The sequence below is a fragment of the Carex rostrata genome, chromosome 16 (genome assembly GCF_964058835.1).
Source record: "Carex rostrata chromosome 16, lpCarRost1.2, whole genome shotgun sequence".
NCBI classification, from domain to species: Eukaryota; Viridiplantae; Streptophyta; class Magnoliopsida; order Poales; family Cyperaceae; genus Carex; species Carex rostrata.
In genome coordinates, this window is record NC_135933.1 from 2917532 (window position 1) to 2930816 (window position 13285).

Below are 13285 nucleotides of genomic sequence, written 5' to 3' on the forward strand. Positions count from 1 at the left end.
ATCCTAAGTCATGCTTATATCCATTTGTAGCTTGTGAAATCCATTCTAAGCAACAAGCAGAATAAATGAATCTCCTTAGTTCTCTTAATGTGATAGCAGAGTTGTCAGGTTTGTCTTTTCCCTTCTCGCTCCTCACACTCATCTCTAATGGAAATTGACGTCCAAATATATTGTCATTTAAAATGTTAGTTATTCAGTTATACATTTATGTATACTGATTATTTATTATGGTTTCAAACTATTCACATTATATTCTTTTAATAATGGTTACTTGTTTAATCATGTCTAATGCAATTTTTAAGGAAATAACTTCATAGAAAAGGGATCTACAAATTACATACACTAAGTTTTAATCAATTTTCTGAATTATTTTATTTTCTAATATTACTTGTATAATGTGGTTTTCTTATAAAAGTTTGAGATTGATTTAATTTGCTTGCTTCGGTTCAAATGACCTTTTCGTGTACCTTTTTGTTTCTTTCCAGAATATTCAATACAAATTTTGTTCAATTGCATTAACTTTAAGTGGTTTAATTTGGTAGGTTCAATGTTTTCCAGTGATGTAGTATTGAATTGTTGGATTGTTTTCCTAAATTGTGTATTACTGACAGTTATCTATGTTCCTTGAACCTAAGCATTCAAAACAAGGGAATCAAGCAGAATCTCAAAAAAGAATCTTAGCTGGTGAGGTTGACTTTGCAGAGTGTCACCTTGATAAAATATAAAATCAAAAGTAAATGAACAAAAGAATAATATAACTTACAGACCACAGACTTATGGAGGACTTATTGTGTATTTCTTGGAATGCAGATGTGGGGTAACAGAAACATTGGACTCGTATTTGGTTCCTTTTTTATATTAAATTATGCTAAGAACATGTTTGCCACGTGCATTTTCAGATACCTATGTTCTACTAAATAATTTCTCTACCTAGTTATTGAAAAGATATTGATTTGCATGGACCACATATCAACTTTGTTAAGTGTCTCATCCTCTGAAGTGTTCTCACAGTAGTTACAGTTTCACACTAATAGAGAAAAAATCATAATCATTGATTTAAAACACTAATTATTGCGGTTCGACATTCGTTTTTGCCTAGAGCACTTGGCTTGAACAGCAAGAGTGCCTGTGGTATTAGGGCAGTTGATATCAGCCGCATAGTCCTTGCCTGTCACTGGTAGTGAACACGATCTCTTCCCCAAGCAAAGCTGCTCATTTAAATTGAATTGTTTATTAGCACAAACAACTTCATAATTATAAACTTTAATATCTCAACTCTTGCATATTTAATGATTTTGTTTCAAAAGTTGCTGCCCTTATATAATGAACTTATCTTATAAACTTTAACCGAAGAAAAAGATAACCCAGTATAGATATAACCTTCTCAACAATGGGAAAGACATGAGGGGAGTGACAGGTGCCAGCAGTGAAGTTCCCACACATTCCCATCGGGTTTCCAAAACTCGCGAAAACAATCTTGCTAATGACCTTCTTGCGCAGGCATCTAAGGCTGGCATGTGGGCGCATATCCTCAGCAACAGTCTTAATCTGCCCCCCTTGCCGGCTCCATGACTTGCTATGTGCAGTGTGATATTCCGATACAAATGTGCATATGTTGTCTCTCTTCACCGTCATGATCAAGATATCCTCTGGTTTGCCTCCCTGTTCCTCAAATAGCACAAGGAAGTTATCCTTTGGCTTCAAGAAGGAACGCGGCACATGGTACCTGCAATGTTTTTTGCATTTATTTATTAATTTATTTTTGTTTATTGGTCATGTAGCATGACATGCTAAACCACTAGCTCTAGATTGTTTTACAGTTTAAATTGGAGAGATATATATACAAATCACTCACACAGATTGAGAAGGTTTGCCAAGAGGAGAAAGGTAAGAAACCCAGTATCTGCCAAGGCAATGGCCATTCACCCACAGGAGACCTTTGCCCATGCTACTCATATCCAATGATACTGGATCCAATCCATAAGGCCTATCAAAATATCTCTGGTAAAGGTAAACATTCAACATTGTCGTGAGTAGTCACATCACATATGATCATATTGGAGCTGACATATTAGATATTTCTTCATGTTGTTTGTCTTAAATACCTTGTACCAAGTAACTTGCTGGTTACTGTTTGCATTTGCCCATTGTACTTTGTTGGCTCCTTGCTGTTTGTATATCTCCATCTTCTCTCCAACCAAACCAACCTATACAATAAAAGGAATATTAAATTTAGCAAAATGGCTAATGGTTGAATATCAAATGAGTAATAATCGTTTTGAGTATGGCTTGGAGTTTCAGCACAAGTACCTCATGGCCCCATCCATTGGCTGACAAGTCTAGAGTACCAGTATTGAGACCCTGGATTACAACTTTGTCTGGACCAGCCATCCTGTGCTCTAAATAAGGACCACTATCCTGTATTTTTTTTAAAATGATATGAATATGAGTTACAGATACCATTAATCATTATTAAGAAAATTAATGGAAAAAAATGAAATATCTGTTTATTTTAATCACAATTGTAAAGATCATTACAGGGAGGCCGACAGTGACACCGAGGATAGAAATGTGGTTAGTTCCTGGTTTCAGATCCATTGGCTTTGAAAATTGAAAGAGCCCTTCAACCTTAGTTCCATGCCCAGTTCCTAAAGAGCAACTCTTTCAATTAGTATTACAAATGAAGATAAAAAAAAATAAAAAAAACTATTCTTGCAGAAACTTGTGGATTGGGAAATTTACCAATGTATTTTCCATTGACAAATGCATTAAGAGCATGGCCAAAGCTCCTAACTTGAAGTACTGGTCTGATGTCATGTCTCCTAGGCAAATCATCATCATCAATCCTGAAGCTGCATTATTCCAAGAGAAGATTAACAAACACACAGATCAGGAAAACTACCAAGTTGACTAGAGCAAGTTAATTTTAGTATGGAAACTCTTGTTTGTTGGTGGAATTTTATTACCTTGTAGAGTACCATGCATAGTCAGTTTTATCCTTTGTCATTTCAAAAAGTTCTTGGGGCTCCTGCGTCTTCGCAGAGGTGTGACGGTACTTTAGGATGGGTTCTTTATACATTTTCCACACATTTTTCTTCTGTGTTTGCTTTGCGGTCTGGAATGTTCTGGAATTATGTTGTGCATTCACCTATGTCTCAAAAAGAAAAGAAAAATGGTAATGGTAAGTTTTTAACAAAGAGTTAGTCTTATAGTAAGGAAACACATCTATTAATTTTTCAAAAATCACTCATACCCTCTGTGTGTTGAAAACTACAGTCTTGCAGTCAGGAAGGATGCTAATCGAGCGGCGAGGTAAAAAGTAGTCTGTACCACGGAATTTGATAGTTGCATCAGTTTTTGGATGAATGTTAGTAAGAAAAGCAACACATACGTTCTCATTGGGCTTCTCATAAATCCAAGCCTGCATATATGACAATTATGAGAATTGATAAAGTACCTGATTAGCATGGATATATAATACTAGACATGGTAACTAATTTATCAGGAATTTTTAATAATTGCTACCTCAACGCTCTTCTTGAATTGTTTGTAGGAGGGTGTACCCCAAAGAAGGCCCTTGCGGCTCAGTCGGAGAGCATGGTGCATGTCACGAAGATGCCCCCATTTAGGTTCCTTCAACAAGCCTGAATTTTAAAAAAGAAAAAAAAAGCTTTATAATTTTATATTGTGCATAGCAATAGAAGTAAATGAGAGTAACCATGGTTTATTGTTTCATGGTCATCTAACCAAATTCATCAAGAGGGGCTTCGTCGTAGTATCTAGTCATCACAAAGGCGGCTCCATTTCTACCAAAGTTGGTCCCTCCATGATACTGCATGAAGAATAAACCAGAATGGTATTCAAATTTTATATCTTTCCGTATAATATATTTAGTAAAGGAAAATATATACCGCAAACATCTAGTACCATATAGTAGTTTGTGAGAGTCCCCATCTTAGAGAAGAACCGTACAACAGCATAGGCAAGATCCTCAGCAGACCTTTGAGAAGGTGGATCGCCGAATACTCTGTATCTGAATTAATTGAAAAAAAATAGTTAAACATGATTTGTATTTCACTATTTTAAACAAATATGAAATGTATACAAATCAGTGTGTGGTATGTATATAGGAGTAATGTATAATGCGCATGATGTATATACTTACTGAGCAGTCCAATTCTCTGTCCAAAATATAGGCTTTGCTTGATCCTTTCTAACAAATGTATCTCCACAGTTTCTCCCATTACAAGTAGGAATCTACAGATGAAATTATAATTAAAGCTAACCCTTTGTCTTATCGGAATTAATAAACACAAAATAAAAAAGCCATAAATTAACAATAAAATATTTGTAACTAACTTAACAGATATACATCAAAGATAAGTAAGCCATTAACATATTGTGCACTTTTTAGTGCTCACCACTGTGCCAGGTGCGTCCTTTTGCTTACACATTATCCATGGTACTCCGATTTTAGTGCTGCGTGCCATGTTTGCTGCCCATTGAACGTACTCTGTACCATTCCTGTCAAATGTAGCTGCTATGTTGCTGTATTCATTCTCAACCTTGGCAGATCAATATTTAAGATAGAGTTGATTTAGACACTGAGAGATTAGGAAGAACGAAAGGGAGATATAATGATCATAAGAGAATGGGTTGCCATTATGTCAGGCACATAACAGAAACAAAGATGCATATTGGAATGAGTATAGTAAGTATATTGTGTTTTGACGATTTTGTTCTTACTTTCAACTTTCAAAATAGCCTCATATTGCCCTCTGATTAAAGCATGACATTGTACAGAAAAGAAAAACCATACTCTCAACCAGCATGCAAGTAATTAATACCATATGGAATTTTGGCTGGTGCATACCAGGAAACGGTAGGATAACAATTTTAAGATAACAGTATATTTGAAAGAGTTCATACTAACCTGTGCAAGAATGATGGGGCCTCCTTGGGAGGCAAGTAGCTTTTCTTTCTTCATCACTTCCACCACTTTCCTAACAAAGCGCTCCATATAATACTGCCAACAATGCAAGATAAAAAAAAAAAAAAAAAAAAAAAAGAGAGGTGTAAATTACCTTAATTATAAGGCAAATATCTGAATTGATCTACAAAGTTGCATTTACCTTGAATGGTTCATTGTTAGTGCGGAAGGTGATGCCTTCTACCTCCCGTAGCCAAAAGGGAAATCCTCTGCAAAGACAAAATGAATGTCAAATAATAATGTCGTGATTAAAATTCCAAACTTTACTTAATTTGATATTATATGGAAAGCCGGTTATCTACCCGTGGCTCCATTCCGCTTGGATAAAAGGGCCAATGCGAAGAATCGCATACATGCCGTTCTTTTGGACCAGCTTGATGAACTTCGCTAAGTCGTATTGTCCGACAAAATTGAACTGCACCAGCAATAATAGAGAATTATGCTGTCATATACTACTTAGTTGAGCAAAACACAAATGTTTGTACAATACCGAAATAAGAGCTAATTCTTACCTTGCCCGGTGTGGGTTCATGAATATTCCAGAAAACATAAGTAGAGATCGCGTTCAAGCCACCCTGTTTTGCCTTCTCCAAGAGATCTGGCCACAACTATTCAAGTAAAAGAAATTCAGATTTTATTCACATCAAATTAACATAAGCCTATTTTGGAGATGAAATATGTTTTAGAGGCACATACAAATATCCATAAATTGATAATTAAAAAAAATTCGAGCTCAATTATTGAAAAGAAAACTATTTCATTTTTGTTCTGTTTTTCTTTTTAGTGCATAATAAACGCTTTTCAATTTAGCGCTATGACATCAAAATTTGAAAATTATCCTTAAGAAAAGAAAACAATTTCCATTATTTGGCACGTAAAATATATAAATACGCTTAAGAAAATTATCCTGCGATCTGCATAATAAAAGTCTAATATTTCCAACAAATGCAACACAAAAAAAGGACCACAAATAATAAAACTCACTGCCGGTTGGCTACGCGGGTAATGGATGGAGCCGGAGAAGATAAGCTCCCTCTTGCCATTGATAATAAGTGAACGGCCATCATAAGTCACGTTCCCCGCAAGTACTCCGGGGACTGCCACAATGTTTGCGAAGCAACCAACCACGAATATGGCAGCCACAAGCCGCACCACTTGCGATGCGGCCGTCATGATTGATTGCCAGCTCTCCGAATTAGCTACAGTAGCAGAAAACAAAAGAAAGTTTCTACAATTATCAAATAGGCAAAAGAAGTCGGGTTGTTTATTTATGGTATTTGTTGAAAATTGCTGGTCAGAAAGGGGAGGAGGAAAGTGGCGGTGTGGCGCGAAAATTGGAAAGGTCAGGTAGTAAGGCGTTGAGTTTGGGGTTATTGTGCATTGGCTTGAGTTGTGGCCTTCGCTAATTCTAACTATATCAGTTTGGTATCAGAGTGAACAAACTGTGCACTGTTTATTAATTGTTGGCTTCTATATATGTACAACGCGTACTAATAATATGGATCCAGAGTTTTTTACATATATTACGGGATCGTAATTCTTATTTTTTTTTTTTACATATTACGTGGTCCAGAGTTTTTAAATCAAGTGGATTTTTACTTATCTAAAAAATAGTAAAACTTTAAAGATAATATATAAAAATTGATCTACAAGCACATTTTTATATGGGAATTATATTGAACGGTTCAGATCGATTATTTGAACTTTGAATATAATGATATGAGCAGCAATATGCTGAAATTTTTATTAATATCTAAAAAAATAATAAAATTTCAAATTCTACCCACTTTTGCAGAGGATTTAAAAAAATTACCAAACGGACCAAAATCTCCCCGGTTTTGGAACTTCTTTTTGCACCGGTGAAAATCTCACCAATTTCTCTCCCTGAAACCGGTAATATATTCACCAGTTTTTGTGTTTTTTTTTTACAAAACAGAAAATTTTATGATTTATTTATTTTTTGTATTGAAATATTAGAAATGTTTAATATATTTCTTTGAAAATAGATGGAATACAATATAATTTGATTTATTAGAAAGACTGCGACAAATAACCCGGATCAATATTTTTTAGGCCAGATTTTTTGCGGCCGTAAGAAAAATTAATATATTTTTTTATGTGTTATTGGAAAAAAAAAATATGCTTTGAACTTGAGTTATTGCTCGCGGTTTAAAAGTCATTTCTAGGTAATACAAAAAATATTGTGATCCTTCTAGTACATTTAATTTCTAAAAAGTTGTATATATTTTGAGAATTATTTTTGAATAACAATCATTAAATAACTTGAAGTTTTTATTTTTTTCAAAAATAGATATAACTTTTTAGAAATTAAGGGCCTATTCGGCCTCCAATTGGGAATGGGCATGGGCACAGAAATTGAACTGAAAAGTACTGTTCCCGTGAAAAAAAAAATTCAGTTCAACTAAATTTTTTTTCCCACGGGAATAGTAACACAGCCGAAACAGGGCCTAAATGTACTAGAAGAATGATAATATTTTTTGTATTTACATAGAAATGACTTTTGAACCGGAATCAATAACTCAGAATCCAAGAATTTTTTTTTTTCAATAACACATAAAGAAATATATTAATTTTTCTTACAACTGTGAAAAATCTGATCTGAAAAATATTGATCCAGATTATTTGTCGCAGTCTTTGTAATAAATTCAATTATATTTTATTTCATCTATTTTCAAAGAAATATATTAAATATTTCTAATATTTTAAATACAAAAAATAAATAAATTATAAAATTTTATGTTTTGTAAAAAAAATATGGTGAGAATATAACCGATTCCAAGGAGAGAAATTGGTGAGATTTTCATCGATCCTAGAACCAGTGAGATTTTGACCGGTGCAAATGGTTCTGGAATCGGTTATTTTCTCACCGGAAAGAAGCTCCAAAACCGGGAAGATTTTGACCGGTTTGGACAATTTTCAAAATCCTGTGAAAAAGTGAGTAGAATTTGAAAAAAATATATATATTAATAAAAATTTCAGAATATGAGCATGAAAATAAAGACTGCAAAGAGAGCTTGCTCCCAATCATAGAAGATGCTATACCACTAGATCAGTTCATACTTCTAGAGATGGTAGTGTACCAGTTTCCTAGAAAGACTGCAGGTGTAGCTCCTGACCTGCCACAGTTTTATATGAAGATCACCATCACAATTTTATCACTTAAATATAGTTAGCCTCAGTTCTTTGTTAAGTGGCTTAGTATTAGTAAATTTAGTTGGTTTTTGGAACCTTGCTATTATCCAGCTATGGAGGATATATGTTTTTATGTTGAGTTTTGGTTGGACACTCGTCGTGATAGAACTGTGTAGAGCACTTCTATAATGACTCTCTATAAGTTTAAATATTTCAGTATAATAAAATGGGTATTTTCTTCTTCTTTTTTAAAGTAATGATATGAGCCCATAGCACAGACTACTGTATAATATGCATATTACTCGTTTCTTTTTCTAATTATAAAAATAAATCTCAGTATTCTTTTTTAGTGTGGTATGTTCTCCATTTAGAGCAAGAAAGGAACCCGAACCTGCATATTGTCTTTCATAACACCTAACAAGATGCATTGATGTTTCGGTTTAGTGCTTGTCACAAGAAATAATTTTTTCCAAAAATATAAATTTAGTTAAATAAAAATTCAGGATATTGACCCAACTAGTCCACTATTTTTCTTTTCATTTTTAACCAAGTCGCTTCGTTAAAGCAGATCCAGCGCACTTTGATAACACGAATGTTAACGCAAATTTAAGAGTCTGGATTTCATAGCGCAATAGACCCCGTAATATGTAAAAAATATATAAAAAAATTATCGGGCCGGCCTTGAATTGTACAGTCGCAGGTCGAGTCTGAACTTTGAGCCCAAGAATCTGAACCAAGGTCGACCAAGCAATTTTATTCGAGTTTCGCACCTTTCCTCACCTTCTTTTTGTTTCCTACGTTCCACATGCCGCATGTTTATCATGTGCGATATGCTTCGACTTTCCTGTTGTAATCTCTCAACCTTTATGAGTGTAGCAGGTCAGGTGGTTTCAAAAGATCTCAGGAGGAGACCCGTTACATGATTCCCAATAGTACATTAAAAGAAATTTGGATTGATTGCGACGCTTGCTTCCTCTCCACCTACCACAGCATTGCTTAAGACCCCGCTACACCTACTAATGGCTGCTCCTCAGCGGAACCAAACCACGACCAGAAATTCAAATTATAACTCTAGCACGAATTCATGGCGGTCGCCTCTTCTCCTTCTTCGCTCCACTCTTCTCTCCGTTCCTGCTCCAAAATCTCCATCACTTCCCACCTCTCCTTTTCTGGTTCTTCGCCAGGACTTGTGAAAATCCCTTCTCGATCTGATTTATGCTCAGTCGGGAGAATTTGCGCAGCCCCATTAAGGTCTCAGGTGAATCCGGTCAAAGCCTCAGCAAGCGCCGCACCAGTGATGGATAAGCCTGATTCTAGGGTTTCTACTGTTGTTGACGTGGATTTGGGTAATCGGAGCTACCCAATTTACATTGGACCCGGCTTATTAGATGAACCCGAACTCCTCCAGAGGTAATGACGTAATACTTAATTTTATCAATTGTAAACCAATTACTAATATTTATAACTATTTGGATCAGTTTTCAACCAGCATCAACTTAATCGTACATATGCTGTCATATGGTAAATGTTTTATCTTTTTACCATGATAATGTGGGTAATTGACTAGGATTAACGACTAAGCCAATTGAATTCAAACTTGGGTTTGAAAAGTTTTGGTCCTTCTAGCCAATTACTCTGTTTAGCAATTCCCTCCCGGATAAATTTTAATTATTTATGTTTTTGTTTTAACTCGAGTATCTTTGGTTTACTTAGGCATGTGCATGGAAAAAGGGTACTGGTAGTGACTAACACAACAATAGCACCGCTATACCTTGACAAGGTCACGAATGCACTCACACATGGTAATGAGAACATATCAGTCGAAAGCGTCATATTACCTGATGGGGAGCAATACAAGAACATGGTTGGTTCAAGTTATTTTAGTTTATACATTGTACAACCTATACCCTGGTCCTTTTTACTAAACTTCGCCTCAATTTATAGGAGACGTTGATGAAAGTATTTGATAAAGCAATAGAAAGCAGACTGGATAGAAGGTGCACTTTTGTGGCACTTGGCGGTGGAGTCATTGGTGACATGTGTGGTTTTGCAGCAGCTGCTTTCTTACGTGGTGTAAATTTTATTCAGATTCCGACTACTTTGATGGCCATGGTAATCCTAATCATTACATATAATTCATTGAATAATTCTATATATTAGGGAATAACACCTGAATTTTGCTCTTTTAAAAACTGTCGAATTGAGGCTTTTGGGACCTCATTAGACTCAAGTCAACATTTGGTAAACAAGAATAATTAATCAGCCAAACTAGATACCATACAGTACAAGTACCAGTTTTGCAATCCTATTGTCTTTTGCTCTTGATTTCAGGGATTGCATAATTCTCCTGTTTGGTCATGCACAGCTTGGTTTTTCAGTTAATCGAACAAAGGACAATAGTACAGCGTATCAAAATCATAAAAAAATTGAAAATAAAAGTAAAGCTTATTGGAAGGACTAAACAAAACAAAATTTTGACTCTACACCCACTGTTGTATGGCATTTTGTTTCGTTTATAATTTTTCTATGTTTAACATAGGTCGATTCATCAGTTGGGGGTAAAACTGGTATTAACCACCCTCTTGGGAAGAACATGATTGGGGCATTTTACCAGCCTCAGTGTGTTTTAGTTGATACGGACACACTAAACACATTGCGTGAACGGGAGTTGGCATCAGGTATTGCTGAGGTGGTGAAGTATGGGCTTATTAGAGATGCTGCTTTCTTTGAGTGGCTAGAAAATAATATGCATTCACTTTTGTCAAGGTATTTAGAAGTCTCAATTTATTTATTTTCTTGTCTGTTCTTCTTTTTAAGTTACTCTTTGAGTGTAGCGCCTTGTTGCAAGTTAAGCTGACACGTTTGGTTGTTTGCAAATGCTGCATTAGTGGAAAGTTTTCAAGACCGGTTGCCTTGATTTTTTTAAAAGGCTGCTTTTCTATACAAAATAATAAAAAAATCAACAAAGATAAGATGCTTTGGCAATGTATATACAAGCTCGGTTTATTTTCTGCATATCATGCTGACATAGCTGTATTATACCTTGTCATATTTCCGAGCTGTAGTGTACATTTTTGGAGCTATTTTAAATTTATAGAAGCAGTAAAGCACTCAATCACAATGTTAAATTAATTAAGAAGTAGACAAACACTATTTCTCATTTCACAATCATTCTAAGGTAAAACCCTTCAATAGCAAAATCATAATGAATATAATAGTATAAAAATGAGAAGCAGCTGGTTAGGCTTTGTTTTTGTAGGCCCAAGAGAGAAACAATGAGCTTCAATTATCTGGGACAAAAGTGTCTACATGACAGAATATATACCTATCTTTGAACTTCCTTTTTCTGAACATGATATTCTAAATGCATTCTTATCCTTTCTAGGGATCCGATTGCAATGAGTTATGCAATTAAGAGGTCATGTGAGAATAAAGCAGAGGTGGTTTCATTAGATGAGAAGGAAAGCGGGCTTCGAGCTACCTTAAACTTGGGCCACACATTTGGCCATGTTAGTGTTGAAATATTTTTGTATTTCTTCATAAAATTTCCTGTATTGGTACCAGCCAGACATGACACTAACAATTCTAGATGTTTCATTGAGGATATTCAGAAGAGGCCAATAATGTAAATCCAGAAGACCAAAAAGAAATCTAAAAATGGACAAAAAATAAACAAAAGAAACCAATAATCTACAACATCCGTCTCCACCATCAGTGACTAATAGTTTCTCAAGTTTCTAATATTAATGGTTTGTATTTTTTTTTCAGGCAATAGAAACACAAGCAGGTTACGGACAGTGGCTTCATGGAGAGGCTGTTGCAGCTGGGACGGTATATATGACAAACAAAACAAAATAGAAAATACACTTCTCAGCATTAGTTGCTTTACTCAGATTTATTTTTCTTTAAACTATGATTTAATGGAGTATTGTTAAATTTAATAGGTCATGGCAGTGGATATGTCATTTCGGCTTGGCTGGATAGATGAGACTATTAAGAACCGCACCCTTGACATTTTGCAACTGGCTAAACTTCCAATTGCACCTCCGGACGTGATGACAGTTGACAAGTTCAAAAAAACCATGGCTGTAAGAATGAATCCCCCCAAACCCACAGACAAAATCTTTCTTCTATTGAAATGGGTGGCAGCGGCTGCCACCTGAATCCCTCTCTGCATTTGTTATTTTTATGAAACTTTTAAGTGTTTTTTTTTAATTACAGGTGGATAAGAAGGTAGCTGATGGATTGCTCAGACTAATTCTGCTCAAGGGACCATTGGGAAATTGTGTTTTTACTGGGGATTATGATAGAAATGCCCTTGATGAAACTCTCCGCGCGTTTTGCAAGAGCTAGTTCTTTTGGTTTATTTCTAGTGATTATTGTTGTTGTAATCGAATGGGGTGTATTTATTTTTGGTGACGTAAGTATGTATTATGTGTTTTCTTTTTTTTACAAATTAAGATGAAACGAAGATAAATTGTAGGGCTGCTTTTGTTCTACAACTTCCACTAGAGAATTAAAAAAAAAATATAGTATCAAAGAATGAAGTCATAAAGTAACCTAGTTTTGATCATTTTTGTTTTCAACTATTGTTATCATTTCAGAATTATAAATGATTTCCTAAGCACTGGTATCTCAGTTGACCGAGGAATATGGCTAGTTTCTTCGTTTCATTTCAAAAAGGTTTATTTCTTCGTCTGGTTTCCAGGCTTTCTTTCGGAAAAGAAAAAAAAAAAAAAAAAAGGGTAACGGTGGGAATTCAGTAAAAATAAAAACAGACTCAAAAGTGAAGAATCGAAACAGGAGGAATCTTAACCTATCAAAAAATCTGTGAAACAAATTTTAGCAAGAAATGCACGCTACCCTTTGATCTCATTTATTATTATGAACTTATTAAAATAAGAGGTTTCGATAATTCGAACATTCATTCGTTTTAGATATCTCATGCGGAATTAAACATACGTCTTTCCGTTGAGAGGCGAGAATCACCTTTTTATTTGTAATTATAAGAATTAATTCAAAAGAACACTATTTTGAAGAGACATATCTTCGTAGATTAATTTGAATACTCAATGTTTATAGCATTCTAGGCATGTTATACAAATAAGAGGTTAAAAAAAAAAAAAAGACTTCTCTCGCATT

The 13285-nt window shown here is 34.8% G+C and overlaps 2 protein-coding genes across 2 annotated transcripts; one reads left to right on the forward strand and one right to left on the reverse strand.

The window, feature by feature from the left end:
- Positions 1-342: 342 nt before the first annotated feature.
- LOC144567084 (beta-galactosidase 11-like) lies at positions 343-6474 on the reverse strand. The gene is made up of 19 exons (XM_078317135.1): positions 5975-6474; positions 5503-5598; positions 5293-5405; positions 5133-5199; positions 4934-5026; positions 4422-4565; positions 4166-4257; positions 3928-4033; positions 3748-3832; positions 3526-3644; positions 3254-3421; positions 2967-3148; positions 2743-2852; positions 2539-2648; positions 2311-2418; positions 2106-2207; positions 1856-2001; positions 1381-1726; positions 343-1208 (listed from the first exon to the last, which is right to left on the reverse strand). Exons 1-19 carry the CDS (start codon positions 6161-6163, stop codon positions 1065-1067), a joined length of 2520 nt encoding a protein of 839 aa, XP_078173261.1. The 5' UTR covers positions 6164-6474; the 3' UTR covers positions 343-1064.
- A 2638-nt stretch (positions 6475-9112) lies between these two features.
- Positions 9113-12620, forward strand: LOC144567088 (3-dehydroquinate synthase). The gene is made up of 8 exons (XM_078317140.1): positions 9113-9553; positions 9857-10007; positions 10088-10255; positions 10683-10909; positions 11529-11652; positions 11912-11974; positions 12088-12231; positions 12365-12620. Exons 1-8 carry the CDS (start codon positions 9228-9230, stop codon positions 12494-12496), a joined length of 1335 nt encoding a protein of 444 aa, XP_078173266.1. The 5' UTR covers positions 9113-9227; the 3' UTR covers positions 12497-12620.
- The last annotated feature ends 665 nt before the right edge of the window (positions 12621-13285 follow it).